The sequence below is a fragment of the Mytilus californianus genome, unplaced genomic scaffold (genome assembly GCF_021869535.1).
Source record: "Mytilus californianus isolate M0D057914Y unplaced genomic scaffold, xbMytCali1.0.p SCAF_24, whole genome shotgun sequence".
Lineage (NCBI taxonomy): Eukaryota > Metazoa > Mollusca > Bivalvia > Mytilida > Mytilidae > Mytilus > Mytilus californianus.
The window spans coordinates 2,491,685-2,514,374 of NW_026262673.1; the positions used below are offsets into that span (position 1 = coordinate 2,491,685).

General features: G+C 31.5%; 1 protein-coding gene across 2 annotated transcripts in view; it reads right to left on the bottom strand.

The window, feature by feature from the left end:
• The window catches only part of LOC127732394 (uncharacterized), a 50,909-nt gene that overhangs the window by 25,455 nt on the left and 2,764 nt on the right, over positions 1-22,690 (bottom strand). The window contains exons 3-9 of one of the 2 annotated variants that reach the window (XM_052241423.1): positions 21,721-22,020; positions 20,190-20,256; positions 18,988-19,055; positions 15,559-15,633; positions 13,565-13,816; positions 6,032-6,616; positions 3,403-3,557 (exon numbers count right to left, since the gene is read on the bottom strand). In XM_052241423.1, coding sequence (XP_052097383.1) covers positions 3,403-3,557; positions 6,032-6,616; positions 13,565-13,816; positions 15,559-15,633; positions 18,988-19,055; positions 20,190-20,256; positions 21,721-22,020 — 1,502 coding nt within the window. The remainder of the gene's footprint in view (positions 1-3,402; positions 3,558-6,031; positions 6,617-13,564; positions 13,817-15,558; positions 15,634-18,987; positions 19,056-20,189; positions 20,257-21,720; positions 22,021-22,690) is intronic. The other variant, XM_052241424.1, reaches the window with a different exon arrangement.

The following is a 22,690-nucleotide window of genomic DNA, read 5'->3' on the forward strand; positions in this document are numbered from 1 at the left end:
ATCACTGAACTAGTATACGTATTTGTTTAGGGGCCAGCTGAAGGACGCCTTCGGGTGCAGGAGTTTCTCGCTGCATTGAAGACCCATTGGTGGACTTCGGCTGTTGTCTGCTCTATGGTCGGGTTGTTGTCTCTTTGACACATTCCCCATTTCCATTCTCAATTTTATTAATAGAAAATTAAAGGAAAACTTTTTGAACAAACTTATGGACTCGAATACACTTTTGTAAAACATTTGATTCATTCTATCTAGATAAATTTACACATATTTAATTTTGCCAATACCATGTGCAACGACAAGTGTTCGAATATGATCACTCTATAAAGATAAAGAACACACGATGACTCATAGAATGAATTGAAATTCCAGTTTACATATGACAGTTGTTTGTTTAAAAAACACTTTAGGTTAAGTAAGATTTTGTATCATGTGATGATTTTCTTGAAGTGATGATATTAGCAACAAAAAAAAACTCCATTACCTGTGAATAAGGAGAGGTCATCTAAATTTGAATTCGAAATTACCGGTTTTATTATTACTGTTGTGCTTTTACAATGAAATGTCTTCATGATCCACTTCATGAATACATTGAAATGATATGATTTGGCTTTATTATTGTAAACATCCATTCGAAATTATCAGTTTATATATGGTACTAGGTTTACTAGTATTTAAGTTCTACAAAATTTTATTTTCCAGAAAAAATAAATAAACGTAACACACCAGGTTTAATCCACCATTTTCCACATAAGAAAATGCCTGTACCAAGTCAGGAATATCACAGTTGTTATCCATTCGTTTGATATGTTTGCTATTTTAATTTTGACATTCCCTATTGACTTTCCGTTGAGAATTTTCCTCGGAGTTCGGTATTGTTGTTTTTTTACTTTTTAAAATGAATTTTTAAAAGTTCGAGACTGAATTATTAATCAATTGGTTCATTTCAACTACATAGTAGATCTGGTCTTTTGGTAAGGTGATTTTGTAAATTGATTTTTGTTTTTGTAGCCTCTAGTGGCAATTATGAATCATTCAGTTCGTCTTAAAATCACATGTGGCATTTGTCTCATTAGTCAATATAGTTAGGTTTATGGTCGACAATGATGATGGGTTAGACATTTAGCTGACACTTAAAAAGAGGTTTGTGGACCTGTTTGGAAACACTGAAAATGTGTCCTGCAACTAGTCACGTATATATGCTCAGATTTTATGTGCATTAATATTTAGTTGTTTTTTTTTTACATGCAACATTCACGACCTTAATATTCGTTTAACAATGCTCCATTTTTTTGAAGTTATAAATTGGTATTATTTTTAGCTTTTCCGATGTGAACGCACTTTTGCACCATTGACAAATATAACAGCTAAAAAGGTATGGGTTTTACTAATTGTTGCAAGCCCTACAGTGACCTTTAGTTGTAAACCGCTATGTCATTTGGTATCTGGTGGAGAGTTGACACCTTCTTTATTTTCATATTTAACAGATTTAAAAATAATTTGATTTGTTAATTTATTCATGACTCCTTTTCAATTGATTGTTGCTTGCGGAACGTCCAGTTGCAAATATCAAGCAAATTCATTTCGCTGTTAAAATGTTCGATAATTGGAAAAATATGTTTTGACCTAAAAAATTAGGTAATTTATTAAACTAAAATCGATAACATTTGGAACAGATTGACGATAGATACACGGGGTTGCCTTTCTGCTTTTATAATTTACCTAACAAGGAGGTGGACACTTTAAAGTTTAAAAAAGTCTAAATACCTGTTTGATTGTGTTTAACGGGGGCGTTGCTAATTAGTTTGACGGAGCTTAATCATATCTTTTATTTACTTAAATGACCCAAAGGGAAACCATTTGACTGGTATACAAATAATTTGAAAAGGATTGAATTACATTGAATAACGTTTTCAATTTTTGTCAATCTTATTAAATATTCAGTAATCTTTTTTAAATAGAGTTAATGCCAATTTTGCCGATTAATTTAAATTCTGGTTACCATTGCCACTCTTGTTAATTCAGATGCAGAACTATTCCATGTATTCAGAGAACTATTCACAATTCGCTTGCTGTGAAAAAGATCGGTATAGTCTTTTTTCAGACCGTTATGTAGTTCATATACCTTTAATTATGAACATCAATTAGGAATTTGTGAAAAGTTACTTAACAGCACTGAATTTACTACAAGCAAAATATCCGAACAGTGCTGTGTCTGTCACAATGGATAAGTCTAAAAATTGGCGGAAAGACTGAACATGGCTGCATAATCTATTTAGACTTTTCAAATGATGTTGATATCAAAATGACGGTTAAAGACTTAACTTGATTTACTTGATATGGTACCATTATGGACTTTATAAATAAAAAAAGTAGCAATGGAAATATATGTGCACAAAACCACTATACCAACGCATGTAAGAAGGACTGGGCAAGGTACGATTTGGTCCTAATTGGGACTTTTATCAATACAAATTTAATGTAATATTGAATTTACATGAATGTAGTTAAATTCAATGTTTGCTTTTTTTGTTATAGATATGTGCCAGTCATTGGGAGTACAACCATGAACAAACAGTAAATTCAAAATTATTGCAGATTGCACAAAATTTTGACAATTTGTCTCACATATCCTTTTAAAAATATAAAGAGCACATGTCCGTGCCCAAAATTTTATTTACACACAAATTATACTTCGTGTTTATCTACTATCTGAAAAAAGTCGTTTTGGACGACACTTATTCTCTGCATGCTAAGACTCAGTTGTCGTATGTTACTAGTTAGGATTATCTGACATTGTATGCAATAACGGACGAGTTGCGTTAATACGGTATTCTGCTATTCTCTGTAAACGGATACTTTATTTAATTTTAAAAAACCTACACACTACTAAGACCCGGAAATGACGATTTTTTATTTACAGGTCAGATTCATATAATACGGTAGCTGGTCATCGAACTTATAAAATTTCACAATAAATTCGCTACACCTATAGTTCAATTGACTTTGTTGATAATTGAGAAGTCGCCTCAATGATGATAAACATAATTTATTTTCAATTATGATACACATAATTTATATTAAACCTTTATTTGTTGCAATCGTAGCTCCCGTTTAACAATTGTTCTTCAATTTGTTTGCTTATGTTTGGCTTAAATTTGGTAAATAGCCGTTATGGTGTCATTTTCTAAGTCAGATTGCGTCCACAAATTCATATCTATATTGCTAAATTTAGCAGGTTATAAGGAGCCAATAATTATATCTTCCAATTATTTTTTTCCGGTCAATTTACATTATCAAATTATCACCAAAATAATACCTTCTTCTGTATGTTTATATTCAGAAAAATACAAATATTTGAGAAAGCAACACAATGCATGTATCGTTACAATCGTCATACTGTACCTCTTTATGTGTTTTATACTTGTCAATATGAGTGCACACTACAATGACTGGTGGATATAATCTATGTTTTGAATACCCCTTTGGTATATTTGGCTTCTCTTCTGAAGAACTTGTACTCAAACAGTGAATACTGTCAAACCAAAAGTCAATGTATTCTAAAAAGAAATTAACAAATAGCTTAACTTTGTATTTGTCATTTTCAATAGATTCTAAACATTACAATATCTTTTCTATGGTAGATTAAGTTCTAAATCTGATCTAGGGTAGAACATTTCAGTGGTTGTCGTTTGTTGCTGTGTTACAATCTTGTTTTTCGTTCATATTTTGTACATAAATTAGGCTGTTAGTTTTCTCGTTTGAATTGTTTTACATTTGTAATTTCGGGGCCTTTTATAGCTTACTATGCGGTATGGGCTTTGCTCGTTGTTGAAGGCCGTACGGGGACCTATAGTTGTTAATATCTCTAGCATTTGGTCTCTTGTGAAAAGTTGTCTCATTGGCATTCATACCACATCTTTTTTTTTATATTTCCTAATGATCCTGATTTCGAACTTTCGCCAGTATTTGGTGTATGCTTTATAGTTTTATTTTCTCTTCAATGTTTGAAAGTAGCTTTTAATCAAATATATAGTTATTTGTATATTATAGTGAAGACAGGAAATATACTTGTACGGTTTACCTTATCATCCGGTATGCTCGAAAACACTATTAACACATCTTTGGAAAGACTGTTATACATTTCGAGGATCCTTTATAACGGTCATAAATGCTGGGTGTTTATTATAATAAATAAATATATAGTGGAATTTTATGCGACTGTCATACAAGTGAGAGGCTTAGCTAGCTATACAACCAGGTTCAATCCACCATTTTCTACATAAGAAAATTCCTGTACCAAGTCGGGAATATGACAGTTGTTATCCATACGTTTGATGTGTATGAGCTTTTGATTTTGCCATTTGATTACGGACTTTCCGTTTTGAATTTTCCTCGGAGTTCAGTATTTTTGTGATTTTACTTTTTGTATATGGATTACACAGTGATACATATTATTTTTGCGGTGAGTGTTTTTTTCCCATGTCTACTTAGCATTATACAATCACTTGTAATAATAAATATGTGGTTTAGTTTTGTTATGTTAGTGTGACACACGCTATTTAACCGACAGTTTAAACTACAAAATAACAAAAATAGAAAAAAAAAAATAACAATAATATATAACCAATCACGAAAAGAAACAGCGTATTCCCAAAAATCAAAATTAGTAAGTAGATAAAGAAAATATTGAGAGAAATTAGTAAAATAAAAATTATATGAATAAATTAATAAATACAACAAAAAAAAATAAAGAAAATTAATAAATAGTCAATACTTGAAAAATCAATGAAATATCAAACACATTATTGAATAAATATAATAAATATTTATTTTAATACAATTAATAGGACTACTCATGCAAACACAATGAATAAGATACATTAGTCATGGCCTCGTATGTCACATTACCGACTTTGATAAACATGTTATTAATAAAAGGGTTCGTGTTGCTTTTGCTTTACTTTTAAGTGTTGATCTTCGTGCTTTTGTTTCCGTTTAGTTATATTCTTGGCTATCCTTGAACGAGTTTTAATTTCAAAATCTGATTTTCAGTCAAGTTTAAGGGTTAGAAAATTTACATTTCTTATGGTTTACACAATATATAATGTCTAATGGTTAGATAACAATCAATCGCCACCACCTGATATAAAATATAAACGTAATTTATAGGAATAACACGACAGGTGTCACATGTGGAGTAGAATCTGCTAACCTTTCCGGAGCACCTGTAATCAATCCAGGTTTTTGGTGGGATTCATATTGCTCAGTCTTTAGTTTTGTATGTTGTGTTTTGCATATTGTTTGTCTTTTAGTCGTTTTTTGTTTGCCATGGCGTTGTCAATTTGTCATCGACTTAAAGAGTTTAATATCCATTTTGTATCTTTCCGCCTCTATTCAATTAAATGAATTACATAACTACCTATGTAAAAAGAAAGAGCTGGTAAAAAATCTCTACCCCAAAAAATGACTGTTGTCAATAAAGTCTCCTTTCGACCAACAGTAAAACCCTTAATAAATTAAGGCGTCTTTTTGGCACTGTTGTATTTACAGCAAGTCCGGTCAAAATGGGGACGTTGAATCTGATGCCTCATGTTAAGAGGGTGCAACGCTGATAACCCTTGTAATATGAACATGACTTTAAAACACTATAGAACCTAAGCTTCTCTCGTTTAGAGGATTTACGTCTAAAATCACAATTGTTTATTTCATAGTTATAGTTATATATTAAATTTGATTACTGTATTATAGTTATTATTTTTATTATTCCAGCGATTAACATAAAGGAATAATCAATTCAGTATTGTCCTGCTTTATTCATTTTTAAATGTTAATGAATATTGTTTTCGGTTAGTTCAGGTTTTTTTTTTGTCCGCATGCTTCAAACGAAGTCTTTTATCTATAATATATTTCTTGTGTTTGTATGTGTATTTGAACAGGTTGACATCCTTTTGACTCAACATAGATGCTCAGCCAATTTTTTTAATTAGGATCTTGTTTTGTCCTGTTATTAACGGAGATTGTAACATCTTACCTTCAATTGCATCAAAGTCTGTCTCATCTTCTGTAGCTGCTATGTCTTCAGATATATTTGTAACAAGAATATAAATAGCATGTGGATTTAAAAAAGTTTGATGTGTGGCATAATAGTCTTTCTGGCCTGCAAAATCCCAGAGACCACATTCTACCAAACTCTCAGATGTCATTCTGTCTTGATCCTTCTTAACTTCAGAAAGAATTTCATCCATTTGTTCGAAAATCTTTTTCCTCATATCGTCAATTTTTATTGAATCTGCGGATTTTTTAATATCATTAGTAGAAAGGACAACATTATCTTTCACAAGTTTGTTAATACTTGATTTTTCTGCAACCGGGGTAATAGTGTCCATTATGTTAATTTCGTTTTCATGTTTCAATGAATTGTCCATTGAAACAGTTGGATGATAGTTTTCTTGTTTCCTTTCAACTTTAGACAGCGGTTCCTTAGATGAAATTTCTTCTTTTCTGTTTTTTTCCCCTTCGTATGGAATTACTTGATCAGAAACTAATTCGCTTTGTTTTGGTTCTTTGTATATAGCCTCTTGTATCCTGTTTATTATTTTATTCCTCTCTGTTTCAACTGTAATAAGTTATTTGAAAAAGTAACATGCTTATGGATAATTTCAAATATCTGAACTGGTTTCGATCAGCAGACTGCTTAATTACAAAGATGAGAAGACAATCCTTCTTAAATCGCCTTCTTTGTACTCAACATGCCGACACCAAACAAGACCATAATAAACATGTTGCAAAGTTTCATTAATGAAAGATTTAAGTTAAGATGCACTAGGTTTAATTGATATTTCATATTTGGGACTCTAATGCAAAGATAAATTTAAAGAAACAAGTTGCAATAGCTCTACATTTGTTTAAATAGTCACGTGGAATTGTTTTCACAATAAAAATATTTGACGATAGTACATGTTGGTAGACAAAGTATGTGTGTATAAATAACTTTTAGGTGCTGATTAGTATTTCCAAAAATGATATTCAGTAACCATAATGTATAATTACCTACAAAGTAAAGAAGAGTATTTAGTCTGCCTGAGTAATATTCGGCGGTTAAGCAGTATAATTGATGTTAACTAATTCTCTGCACCAACGTTAATTTCAACTGATCTTGCGAAGTACCCACATAATTTCTTGGTGGGTTTGTGCTTTTTTTGAAAAATAGTAAACATATGAATACAAGTTTTTTGTGTATTCAGAGGTATATTATTTTTTTTTGTTAAAATTGAAAACCGATATTTTTGAAGAAAAAAAAAACTAGCTTACTCATAAACAAATTTCCTTATTAGGATTGCAACACTTGATATCCATGTATAAGAAATTTCAAAGCTATACCTGACCAGAAGCAATTATTGATGATTTGTGAATGGTAAATTTAAAGAAAAACAAAATTTTAGAAAAACATAGTTTTCTAAAAAAAAAAAAAAAAAAAAAAAAAACCTAAATAAACTTGTGTTATGCCCATCTTAAATAGCTCATTTAAAAAGAAAAAGAAAAAAATGAGTATAGATCTCAAGCGGACTTGAATAGACGGGTAGAAATGCGGAGATAATATTGGCAAGTTTTATATACATGTATTGCGCTCCTGTAATTTCTTTGGCCATGCATAACGAGCATAAAGCCTCGAAGACTTATCAACAGATGGTTATAGTTTGAATCACTCTTTAGTTATTGGAACAACACACAATTCGTGATATAGTTTGCGTCTAGAGCATAAATCATACGTTTATTTATAAGCTTTAACAGCGATTCCGATGTTGTGCTAAAATCTGAGACATTTTAAACGAAAAAAAAACAGGAGTCATAGAAGTATGAGTAAAAAGGAAAGTCTTATAAAAAGTTTCTGCAACTATAAACAAAATCATTTATAATTTTATGTTTTTTTTTTCCTTTGAATCATGCTTGTCGTAGAGTCCTGCTAAATATCTAGTGACAAGCATGGGGGTTTTTATTTGACGTTTTGTTAGAGGAAGGCTGTGTACACAAGCATTCCTGAGGTTTTTATTTTCTTATTCGTTCTGTGTATTTTAAAATTTTGCCTGATTACTATGTATTGCTAAACAATGATGTATGGCCAATTTCAAATCAAGGAACATTATAATTATTGAAATTAACAGTATCACATATCCATGTACCTAGGAAATCTCCCATCGCTTATTTATGATTTATAATGCATTCTCTAATTATCCAGGGCATGGAGCGAAAAAAGATCGAGGCAAACGAATATCTCAAAACACCCTTTTATTTGAAAACCTTTTAGTCTGTTTTCCAATGCAAAATTATTTTTGTATGATATTTTTGCTTCCAACATCACTGAAGATACATGAGATGAAATCTATATCAATGAAAATGGTATGGTTTACTGTAATCTTTAAACAAACAAGTGAATGTATGCTGCAAAAGAACAGTAATGTTTAAGGCGTCATTTAATAAGGATGTATCATTGCAAGTTGATTATTTGTCCATCTTATTGCAAACGTTTTTATTGATTTTTATATTTTATACCAGTAGTGACTGTGATAGCTTAAGTTCATTGTTAAATATTACAAGCTTATCAGAGAAATTCAATTTTCACAGTAAATTGATTTACTAATTTATACGTAAAAGCGTAATGAAAGACTGTACACAAAATTAATATAAAGTATTTCAACAATTTTACAAATATATACTTATACAATAAACATAAAACTAAATGTAAACTTCATTATTATCGGGTAGGTGAAATGTCGTTAAAACATATTCAAAATATAATCTGCTTTGATTTAAATTATTTAAAAAACTTTATATTGAGCACTTTTATCTTATTTGTTTATTTTGTCTGTGACAATAACTAAAAAAAATCTATTAGATATAAAAACAAAACACGGTCTACCCTAATTCTTTCAAATTATCGGGCTTATTATTCGTTTTAGCTATGCATTCAAAATCTTAAAAAAAAAACAAATCCATCTATCAGAATAAAAACAAATGGAAATTAAGCAAGAGAAGAAATGCTTTCCCAATAAAATGATGTCTGGTACTTTTCTTTCCATTTCCGCGATTTTACGCCACATATATCACACGGATTTATAAAACGCTACAGATATCATATAATTCATAGTTAAGCAAATTATTACAAAAGATTGAACAGAATTGATAGCATTTATTTGTTTTTGTCAATCTATTTTCAATTATCTTAAATATGTTTGCGCTCCACAGAGAGCGATATAGTTAATTATAGCATTACAACATCACAGCTTAAGGCCTCGTCTGAACATTTGAAGGTCTCTACTATGTATTGGTTTCCGTACAAAAAAACCCAGTAAAATATAGTTTCAACCCTGGCTTCTAGAAAGTGTTTTATAACTTATTTTTCAGTGCTTTTAACTACATGTAGTTCCTTAACTACTACAAAAGAACCTAGCATTTAATTTGTAATAAAACATATGAAAATAGTGGAATTACAAATGTAACTAATTTTGGATTGTAAAAAAATCTGGGTGATTTAGATAAATTACGTGCTTTCGATGGTTCTTTAGTTTTTTTTTACAGTTTTGAGTTTTCAACTTTTTACACACTCCCATCAAACAAAAGTTTTCATATTTGATTAAATGGTCTTTGGATAAATCTGATTGCAAAATATATTTGCTGCGACACATTTAAAGCCTTCTCCAATTAGAAAATAAGTAATCTATATATACTTACTGGGGATGTGATGAGATGATTGATGCTTTTTATTTTCACCTTAATTACATGTATGTACGTTTTTTGCAATGTATGTTAACGACAGATTGTGGGTATTCCAATGGACACTGATTGTTCAATTTTAATAGTAGACTTGTTTTTGTACTGTTATGAATCACAGTTTATGAACAAACTCATTAAAAATCCGTCTTAATTGCATTTAACTGATAAATTCAACAACACTTACCGTTATCTAAAATATTGATTTTGTTATCAGCAAATTGAAATCAAAGTAAATATTATCTTAATAATGTACATTCATTGCTCTACTATCCGTCGAAACCTGAATCTTGGCATTGCAAAATGTCATGTTTTTATCTATTTGTTATTTCATGGCTCTACAATCTGTCGATACCTGTAACTAGCATTGCACCAGGTCATGTTTTTCTGTGACTGTTAATGACGTCTTTACACTAAATTCATTGGATGGCGGATGTGTACTGATTGATATGTAAGTCTTGGATACATGATTTTTTATTTATTGTTATTGGCTTTGACCTAGCTGTCAGTAACTGAGAGTACACTCAGATCTGAGCATAAGGTTTTTTGTTGTTGTTTTTGTGGGATGTATAAATACTGCCACGTCCGGTCTGTTTTTGTTAGATGATTTTTCTGCTTTGTAATGATCTGATGAGTTCAGCTGATTTTTATAGCGTGATCTTATATTGTATTGTTACAAAACTGTCCCAGGGTATGGAGAGGTTTTGCCACCAATAAACTAGTTGAACCCCGCCACATTCTGTATGTACCTGTCTCAAGTCAGGAGCCTGTAAATCAGAAGTTGGTGTTAGTTGTTGTATATCATATAATGTTTTTCGTTTAGGTCGTTAATTCTCGTTTGAATTGTTTTACATTGGTCATTTCGGGGCCTTGCTAAATGTATATGTGAGTATCATTTTAAATACAGCCTGATATATAAAAACATAATTATTTACATAACATATATGCAAGTTAGAAACGTGACCAACCCCTCAAGAGTATCAAATTCCCCAAAAGTAGTCCATATGACTTCACTGACGTCCAAACGTGTCCACCGTCATGAACATGTGATTCGCTCTTGCATACAACTTTTTTTTTACAGACAGTATGGTCTGGCACAGTTTTTGCACTTTTCAAAGTAAAACTTTAATGTAGTTATAGTCTCAACAGGCATATTTTGAACCACTTTTTATCCAAAGAAGACAATAAAGGTGGTATATGAAATGAATAAGGTGCACTTATCATTGATAAGTGCTTTTATTACAGATATAGTGAAATATTATGTACATTCACGTGCATCAAACTAGTCGTGTTCGACGAGGACCATAAATACAACGCATTTTGCACATTTTTGCTGTGATAATTTACTTTTTTCTAGATTCTGAGTCCAAAATAATTAATGAAACTTGAATTAAGCTTAGAAACAAAAACATATAAAAACATAAAAACCTGTCAGATAGAAAGTCAACATGCCTCTTAGACATAAAAATGGAAACTGCCTTAAAATGCTTAGTTTAGCCGTATAATGGCAAAATGGGAAACTTTTACAGAAATTCTATCAAATAAAGAAGTGAATACTTTACTGTTATTAAGTTTGACAAATCGAAACAAGCAATTCATTCCGGGAAGTTGCTCAAGTACATAATCTACATTTACTGAATTCATCTTTTAGGCCCGAGAACATAGTTATTTCGTAATGCATTAAAAAATGCACCTGATTTATCTCAAAAAGATTTTTACAGTGACGTGTACTGCTTTTGGGACACATAATATCAAAATTATAGAAAAGTCTACCAGCGCTAACTCAAAATATGGACAATTCTATGTTAATGGGGTCTATAATTCAGTTTCAGACATACTAATGTTTTACCTTTTTTAACTGGACCAAATCACAACTTAACATAAACATTCATCACCCTAATTTTTTTAACATGTAATGTAATCCCCCTACCTAATATTTCATGCATAAAATAAAAATAAATAAATTTGGAAAGTGTATGAAAACAATTTGCAAGTTATACACTGTCCAAATTGGGGACTATATTTATAGACAACGAAAATCAAAAGACGATAACTGTGTCCTCGGTCCAATTGGTGCAAATTGTAGGCTTTCATAATTTTTTGCTATTTTTAAATAATTTAATATTGGATGAAACAAGTGTTCTGATAGGCTGTAATTGTTTGTCCTTTAGCTCATAGACATCATTTTGTCATGTAACAATGTTTTTTTTTCATGATTTACTCCTTAAAAATGGAATTAGAATGAATTTATGTGTATGGACTCCAGAAACAACCCAATGGTTTCAATTGAGTCCCTTACGACAGCCGTTATTGACGTCACTTGTAGAATAACAGCTCTACAAGATTTGAGACAGTTTAACGTCTTATAGTGTATACGTTTCGGTGGATATAAACTGTTGGACACTTTGAGCGGAGAAAATGAACAGACACTTTTAAGGGAAGTGGATTTGACACTTGGGCGATTTGAGATTTAAGGACACGTTTGACTGAAATGGACAGGTTTCGGCATTGCAGACACGTTTTGTGTACAGAAAACGTTTACGAGTGCTAAATACATATTTGATAATAGATCTGTTTCATAAACCCCCTGATGTTACTATCCGATCCGCATACTACTCTACACTAATTACTGCATTCGGTTTGTTTCGTAACCGGATCTTCAAGCTGTTTGACCCGTACTGTTGCTACTGAAGCAAATATGGCTGATCATTGATGAATGAGGCGTTATTCTTAGTATCGTACTGTCATACTGAATCCGATTGAACACGACTCGTCCAAAAAAAAATCGCTCAATTAAGTATTTGTTAGACCAGTATTACCGTTTCCGACTAAAATCCAGCTGCAAGCGCAAGTGAAATTAAGTTGCCGGTCACTACTCATAATTTCAGCCCTAAAATCTGAATATTTTTAACAATGATAATGTAGTGGAAACTTGATTAAAACATAAGTTAAAATGTCCAATTATTTCAGTTAAAACATAGTTTTCACCAATAGCGGCATTAATGACGTAATTATGACGTCATTATGAAGGGGAATTCCGAAAACGTTTTGGCAGAATTCTGCAGAGTTTATGACAGTTTTCTGAAAAATTGAACAATGGTGCCACCCTTCGCCCACAGATATCGTTGCTGAAATATTCTTTATATACCATATTCTTTTCTTTTCAATAAAAATTTTAAAGGGCGAGGGGTGGCGTCACATATAAAATCATGAAAAAACATTTACAAAATTCTAGAAAAATGAACGAAAATAAAATCTGTCCCTATTTCAGGCTAAACTATCTATAAGTATGAAGCAGACATACAGTTCTTGTTTTATACGTTTAACATGTTTGAATATTATACTTTTAGTAATGCATACCCATAAGATTTCATTTGATAAATGAAGTTTAAAAAAAAAGCACCTGTACAGGTCCATTTAGTTGGGTTCCTAGCTCTACGAAAAAATAACGTAATACTGATTATAAGATGTAATAATCAATCTACATGTGAAACATTTTTTAAGTCCTATTTAAGCATTCGAGAAAATCTGCTATAAAAGTCTATCAAAGATCAAATAACACACAAATAAAACAAATTATATAAACATATAATTCATTGTTACAAAATGGGAAATTTCACTATCTAATCTAAAAATTGTCTACATTGAAAATTATGAGCTCTCTTTGTCAGCAAAATAACTAGGCTAAAAAGAACCACTCTCTTCGTATAAATTAAAATGAAGGGTAGATTAGTCGTAGATGCAAACCCTTGTCATGTCATTCGATTTTCAATAGGGAGTAAAAACTGTAACTAACCTTTACCAATAATCCATTCACCATCAGTTGTTCTTATTTGGCATTTTTTAACAATATCGATTCCATCCGTGCTGTTTACTTTCATATTAGAATCTCCAACTAATCTACGTACAAGGCTCGACTTGCCAACTCCATCTTTACCAATAACCTGAATTCTAACGTAACGTCTTATTTCTGTTCCGTCCTTGATTGCAGCTAAATGTTCGTTCCTGTTTGTTACGTCTAAACTTTTCGTAATTTGTATCTGGATTTCTAACAATGATATTAAAAGCGATGTGATTTGAAACTGGACATCAAAAAGTTTTAACATATTTCAGAATGAACTTTCAAAAGGACAAAATGTATTTTCGATGCAATGAAACAAAATTGAATGCATTACAACCGAAATTTAGACTTTTAAGGTTCGTACATGATTTACGTAATCTTCTATTCCATTTTTAACGTATATTAAAGAAACATTAGAAATTCTGCGAGATATCATTCATTATTAACCAACCACCTGTGAACTTATGCATGCATGCGCTATTTCTATCTTTACGAAGATAATATGTGGTCTTGTTCTTATATGATACAAAGTGTGTTAAATTAACTGGTGCCAACATTTTTTAGTTTTTGTTTTTGAATATTTTCCGTTAATTGTGAATCCTGCATATTACCTAACACAGGTAAAAATAAATAACTTTTCCAGATTGCTCAATAAAGATGGAAAACATTCATATTCTCTTGCTATCTCGATGGCAGATGTCAGATGAGGGTTATTCTATATATAGAATTTAGCGAATAGGTTTACCTGTCAAAACAATCTAGTAAACAAGTGATGAAAACCAATATCGACATAATAGAAAGAAGAAAAACGCACACTTTGTCTTAGTTATACTCAAAATTGTTCCAGAAATTTAAAGTGAAATAATAGGGAAAAATATGAACACGTCCACTAAACAAATGGCATGTTATTACATCGTTAAAAACTTTCCGAAAATGAAGAATAATAGTTTTATATAGAAAAATAAATGACAAGATTTTCGCTAGATCATTAAGGACGCATTTTTATCTTATTTAAAAAATTGATTTTAATTGATAAAGCTATGATAAACAATTTTTTGAAAATAATTTTGAAATTAATGAAAGGGTTTTCATACACACATTTTTTGAAGTAGAAACACACTTCGGAAATAAGTAAAAATCTTAGTGTTCATATCGACCGAAAAAGCAGCTAACAATTTGGTTGCATGACGTAAATACTGCATGTAGAAATGAATTAAACAAATTCAACACTCAAATCTGTAAACCTACAGAGTGTCAAATGGATAACAAGCATGCCATAACAAAACCCGATTATTTATCGGCTTTCTCAATTTCTCAACAAAAAAAAATGTCAAATATTGTGCCATCTCGGCTTCTAGTAAGTGTTCTTCACTAAAGATAATTCATTAGTCCATGTTCCATTACACAAAAAATTAACAACTCTTACAACTTACAGTAATAACAAAATACATTTGAAATGGAACTAATCTTGAAATACGGTATTTCACATTTAAATTTTACTGCAACACGATATTAAAATACTTTTCTAAACGTACTCCAAATATATGTATGGCGTCACAGTGGAAACATCTCATGGGCTTGCTCAACAGGACCTTTTTACGATTTATGATCAGGCTGTTGTTCCTGAATTTAATACGGGTGCCACATGTGGAGCAGGATCTGCTTACCCTTCCGGAGCACCTGAGTACACCCCCAGTTTTTGGTTGGGTTCGTGTTGCTTAGTCTTTAGTTTTCAATGTTGTGTCTTCTATACTATTATTTGTCTGTTTGTCTTTTTATTTTTAGCCATGGCGTTGTTAGTTTATTTTCAATCTATGAGTTTGACTGTCCCTTTGGTATCTTTCGTCCCTTTTCTTTAATAGGAGCAATGAGATACTAAAGTATGTTTTGTTTGACTGTATGTTTTGGCTTGATACAACTGTGGATGATAAGAACTATCATATACTTACGAAAAGATACACAAATAACAAGAGATAAAATTGATGTAACAAAAATCGCCACTATGACTTCAGTTCTATACTCTTCTGAAAAAATTGGAAGATCATTAATACATTTCATTTATTGTTGATGTTATTTTCAATTACCTATCAACATGTTTTTTTTATAATTTGTTCAACTTCACAAAAATTATATGCTGTTGAAAAACAAATGCAATATGCTCATACTATAAACAAATAGTATTATTATATTTGTATTAGTCATGTTGAGCTCTTAAACTGTATCCTATACTATCGTTTATCGTACTACTCCATATAGACTAGCCTTCAAAACAATAGATTTGAAAGCAAAATCTACAACTGCAACAATACACACCCTGTTTTGGATGTGTCACGTCTCTTTTACTTGTAAATTAATAAGGATGTTTCAAATCTTGACGTTGGATTTCTTCTAGGTCTATTCTTTTTCGCCATCCCTTTCAACAAAACAGGTTTTTACCCCTTTTAATTTAATTGCCAATTTATATCACGTCTGGCAAAATAAAATAAATTCCAACTTGCAACGTCGTTGTCTCATGCAAATCTAGGATCTAATACAACTCTACCCACGTGTCTAATAATCCCACATCTCCTTGTCATTAAACCCAGCCAAGTTATAAGTTGCAGCACACATAGTAGTATTTCCAATCTATACCATACTGGTTCTATTTGTTTTACTCACCTTTGGTAACTATATAGTTTTATATTATTCGATAGATCATTTTACTTATCCATTTCTTATCAGATATAATGACAACAGTCTGATACACAAGCTATATATTCAAGCCAACGGGATGCTGGTAACAAGGAACCTACTGAACCAACAGTGTATATCATCCCTTCGAACATTTTATGGACGCTATCACGAGTTAGTTGACCGTTATGGAATATCCGTTTCACAGATGACGATGGATATGTTCCAAATGTCGTTACAACAATTCCATCCTCTTTTTCGCCGAAAGTGACTTAATGAAAAAGACTTATAACCGGGTTTGTACCTACACGAGCAGCACTACGATGGGAAATGTGGAGCACGATTTTGCTTTACCTTCCAGAGCACCTGAAATCGCTACGGTTTTTGGTGGAGTTCGTGTTGTTCAGTTTTGGTGTCTTTTGCCCCCTCTATAACAATCTTATCAACCAAATTCATGGATAATGACTAATCTTTAAAATCATCAGATAATCTCATTTTGTTTTAATCCTTTTCTAATACAAATTGACACCATATGGCAAACCCTAGGTTGTTTTTTCATAGGATTTGCACCACGGGACTTCGGTCCTTTTGATTAAATTATTTCCATTAGTTGTTGATTGAAAAATATGGATGAAATCAAATTTGCGGTTAATAAAGTATTTTTCCGTGTAAGATTTAAAACTAACGTATCTTTAAAAACTTCGTTTGGCGTATAATTACAAATACGCTGTTTAATTCTAAAGGAAAATATTTTGATTTAGATTTTGACGTTTTGATACATGGGAAGGATACAATCATCTGTTTTTTTTAAGAATTTGACCGAAAACTGATAAAAGTAAGATAAAAGTTATTTAACATGAAAATAAATTCAACCTGCAAGGTATTTACCTATATGCGAACAAATCATGTCAAATCTCTTTTTTTGTCTTAATTTTTATCTTGAATCTTGCCATTTTACGAATTTGTGTTATCTTATATCGCAATTATACTACGGTAACGCTTCTGATTTTCAAATTAAAAGGCCCAAAAGGTTGACAAGGTTCACTTAAAGAAGGCAAAACAAATGTACAATTTACCTATTTGCGAACAAATTGTTGTTGCGAATTAGGAAGTGGCAGATTTGTGAATTTATTTTTGGGGCTTGTTTAATCCTATTACAATGGCTGACGGCATGTTAAGGCATTACGGCCGCTATTCAAATTAGCAAAGTACTCCAAATTTTGCCTTACGCGAATCAAATTTTGAAAAAAATTGTAATCACAGCTTTGCACATAAGGTTTGAATTTACATATTGAAAACTTCCCTCGGCTTGTGAAACAAAATTACAAAAAGGTAATAACTTGATACATTTACCACAAACATCTGAAAATACCAATTTAAAATTTGTTTATACATGAGCTGCATTGGATAGAAATCGACCTTATGCAAATGCACGTATACATATATACGTATAAGACTTTGATTGATTTTGGAAATACAAAATGTAGGATGAATTTCTGTCTGTTTTGTAAGGTTCTTATATCAACTCAATTGTCTTAGATTGTGGTTTAACATCTATGCTGTCTGTCTGCTAAGTACCGAACGTTACCTATTTCCGAATATGACTGTTATACTGAATGTGATTGCATTGCTATACGACGTGTCTCGGTATTTTATACATCCAACATTCAAGTATTTATTTTTGATGTTTCTGTTATGGTTTCGATTGGATAATGTGTTATGTCTTATCGCTTGAAGTCCAAATAATTATAAAATAGCCTTTCAATACCGTCATTGTTATGATAATTGTTTGGACTAGTATTGTGAAAATAATTGTTTAAAGTTCAAGATTACATATACGTTACAGAAGTACGTCACTGTTTGTGATGTCCTGTGCTGTCCGTCGTTGAAGGAAGATGCCCGTTGTTGTTCTGCGGTTTGCATATTGTGTCAACTATTATATTATTTGTTTGTGTGTTTCTCTGTGATGAGTGTTCTTGCGTGTGTTTGTGCTGTAGTTCTGTCACGCAGTATTGTCATTTTAGCGATATTTTGTAGCATTGCCATATGAGCAGGAGGTTTGGCTAGCCATAAAACCAAGTTCAACCCACTATTTCTTCTTAAAATGTCCTGTACCAAGTCAGGAATATGGTAGTTGTTATCAAATAGTTCGTTTCTATGTGTTTTGGCGTTTGTTTTTTTTTTTTGCACCTCAGTGTTCCTTTGTCTTCCTCTTATAATTGATGTGTTTCTTTCGGTTTTAATTTGTAACCCGGAGTTGTTTTATCACAATCGATTTATGACTTTTGAACAGCGGTATGCTACTGTAGCCTTTACTATTCAAATAGTGACAGACTTTCAATAAAGATTTATTCAACCCGAAAAAGGTTAACAGTTGTGTTAATATTCATTTGCGTAAGATTTAATTCAATCCGACGAAGCTCACAGATTAATGTTTGATAAAATCGTACTGTTGTTATCAACTTGTCCCACACACCATTAAACAATAACAACAACAAAAAATATTTGTGCGCGCAGAGATTTGTATCATCATCGGAATCGATGCTGAAGATTCGTCAGCACAGTAGTCAGTTTGATATTGGATAGGTTTTTGTACGTAAAAAATGTACCTATCAGGAAAAATTACACTTAGCAATTTAACATTCACGATTCGACAATATCTTCAGCTGAACACTGCTTTTTCTTTTTTATTTTTGATTAACAGGTACCTAGAGTTGAAGCCTTTTTTTCTCTTACAATGTACTCAGCATCACTGTCGTTTCCTTTATTGTCATTCCTGAAATATAAAAATAGTAAACCGATATAGCGTTTTTGTGCTGAAGCGGTTTTAAACAACATTATTCAATCATCAACTTATTAATTGGGATATGTAAACGACAATTGATAGGGCAGATAATATGTTATTGCTGAGAAATAATTGGATGTTGACAATTGCAAACTTTCAATTCTAATATGTACAATATATTTCGACACTTGGTTTTGTAAAACGCTTAACAGTATGAACGTATGCATAAGACCTTTGGGAAATGTATAAAATTAAAATGAAATAAAATTTATCGAAATTTCACAAATGATCTTGGTTTTTGTTTGTTGTTTTGGTTCTCTTATAATAGACTAAATAGATTTTCATAACGTTTAGAATAATCATAACAAATGAATTATTAACTAACTATTTTAATGCATATTTTACTTCTGTAAAATGCATTGTTAGGTGTTTTATGAATTTCTTTTAATGAATAAGAGAAAAGCATATTTATACTCCGAGAGGTTAAAGGCATATAAGTATATATACAATGCAAAATTTATAAAATATGAAAACATCATAAACCGGCAGTCAAAAAGTAAGAATATTTATGCAAGTGTGGTGTCCACTCTCCTTAAAAGTAGGTAAAATGAAAATAGTCTATTCTATCTGACAGTTTTAATATTATTTAGAACTGATTTTGACAGTTTTAACCTAGGAGTGATTCGGACAGATCTACTTCTTGGAGAGAAAATGTTTATAACAGTTTTATGACAGGTTTAAAGAGAGGGTATAACCTACCATAACTGTAGGACATTTATAAAATACATCTAAATGTTTATAGTATACGATAACCTAATGTATTTTCGTTATGAATGTTAATTTAGATGTCAAAGTATTTCACTAATAAAACAAATATTTTCATCACTGTACTGCTTAATTCATATTGGATAATTAATTTCAACTTTTGTTAGCAATTGTTCTACAGTTTGTCAAGTTATTGCTTTTTTATAGCTAACTATACAGTACTGACTTTGTTCATTTTTGAAGGCCGTAAGGTCACATTTAGTTGCTTCGGCAATTTATTCCCCCGTAAACAGTCGTTTCGTATTTTATATCATCTTCGCAGTAGTTGCGCGAAAAATATGTGATCAGTTTCATGTTTACCTTTCAGCGATAATTGGTTTACATTGATTTATCGGCATAATCTCCTCTGAATGAATACATTCGTAATCTGAAAACAAATGAGGAAATATACACTTTTTAAAACATACGAGTAGCATTTAAGATCACGCAAATTGTACAAAGTTGTATTACCTACATGTCAAAATCAGAAATTTCTATTCAAAATGACAGAAATCTAAACTAATTTATTCCTTACATTGACATTTTGCAATTTGTACATATAAAGTGAGTTATCGATACGAAACCGATATTATTGTGTGCGTGGAACAACATTTACTTTAAGGGTTCCACCCTATTTAATGCTGGATTTTTACTGACAGTTAGTCTGTATCTGCTTGTTTGTTGCTTATGACGAATATTTCATGCATGTTCAGGAGAGAGGAGAAAAGATATCAAAAGGACATTAAAAAAAGCCGAAAATAAACTGACAACTCCGAGGCAAAAAAAGACCAACAGACAAATAACAGTATACAAAACACAACATAGAAAACTAAAGACTGAGCAACACGAACTCCATCAGGTGCTCCGGAAGGGTAAGCTGGTCCTGCTCCACATGTCGCACTCGTCATGGTGCTACTGTAAGTACAAACACGATGAAAAGTCTAATTCGGTATGTCACATTCGGGGAAAGTAAGGATTGAATTAAGGTAACGACGATTGGAACATATCTATGAAACAGATATTACATAACGGTCAACCAAATGGTGATGGCGTCCGTACAATTTAAAAAGGGATGATTTTAACTGCACCACTTGGATATATTGGTTAAAAAGCTCCTTTGTGAGTAACAACCCTCTATCAAGACGACAACAAATTAACAATAAGTACAATAGTTAGGTCCTTTAATAGAGGCATTCCGGAATGAAACTCGGGAAGAACTACTAGTACCAATGGAAAATGGGGGTATATTGAATAGGGATATACATTTTGCCTGACAACAGGCCACATACAGAACCCTCATAAAAGAGTTGTTGAAAGGGTTATTAACGTGCAGAGAATGTGGTGCTGGTTAGATGATAACAGGTTATTTAAAAAAACCAAAATTCAGAAATAAGCAAAGATGTCATGCAGTAATGACAAACTATTGCGAGAGAAATGATTTCTTTACGTAGTAATAAAAATAGTTAATAGATCAAATCTTTCTCTTAAAATGAAAAAAAACAAGTTTTGTTACGTTTATTAAACTGTAAAAAGTAAAATAACAAAAATACCGAACTCCAAGGAAAATTCTAAACTAAAAGTCCCTAAGCAAATGGCAAAATCAAAAGCTCAAACACATCAAACGAATGGATAAAAACTGTAATATTTCTGACTTGGTACAGGCATTTTCTTATGTAGTGTTTTATAGCTAGCTAAACCTCTCATTTGTATGACAGTCGCATTGCTTAAGTAATTTATAAAAACATTGATTTCATCAAATTAAACAATTTCCCTTTGATAAAGACCAAAACAATGTTTGCTTTACCCTACTAACTGTCCTAACTTTATTACTTATTGAGAAACTATACACAACCTGGTGATAGCACGTGACACATCCGTAAATAGCACGAACAATCTTCTTCTGACGGGACACAAAAACATGGATTTCGAGGTTTAACGATGAAATCGTATCCTCTCGTGTAGTCACATCTGCAGTTGGCATCTGTGCTTCGATTTCCATTATCAAAGACAACTTGTCCTTCTTCATGGCATGCTGACTTCTGAAATATGCAGTTGGTACTGACATTTGTGAAGAATTTTATTGGCCATGGCTCGTAGCGTTGTGACGAACAAATGTCTGCATCTAATCCTCCACGAAGAACATTTTTTCGACCTGTAGTGAAAACCTTATAACATGAGGGAAATCTATACAGTTTAAAGTACATAACTTTATGCACAATAACAAACATTCAACGTTTTGATGTAAGTAGTTGTGCTTGTGATTACGTAATAATATCAGAATCTTTTAATAGAACTTTAAATCCGGAAATAAAACAATACCTCCGCCATACTTACTCGTTGGAAAAGTTACAATTTGACAGTTTTCAATATAAACAAACCACAATTGTTTGTTTTTGCCATAATTATAAGTAACTTTTGCTCTGAATTATGAATTTGGAGGAAGGCGTCTTTACCGAACACCTGAAATGTATTCTCCTTCTTAATAAGGGAAAACTCACGTTCAAGTTCATCTAAAATAAATTGTCTTTAAGAATCACGATGACACATACTTTTAATGTCGGATCATATAACTATAGCATATCTTTTGAAATAAACCAAATTTGATATTTCATTGCTTTTACTTCCATTTCTAGAAAATCTTAAATGTGTTAGAAAATTTTAAATAAAAAGCAAACATGTTTTTTTTCTTCTCGAAAAGAAGCGCGGTAACCTATGTTTTATTTAAATCTTTTTCGAAGAATTTACCCTGATCGACAACAAATCTCAAATTCATAAACATTCCAATATAATTTGAAATTTATGTATCGAATCCTCTAAATGTA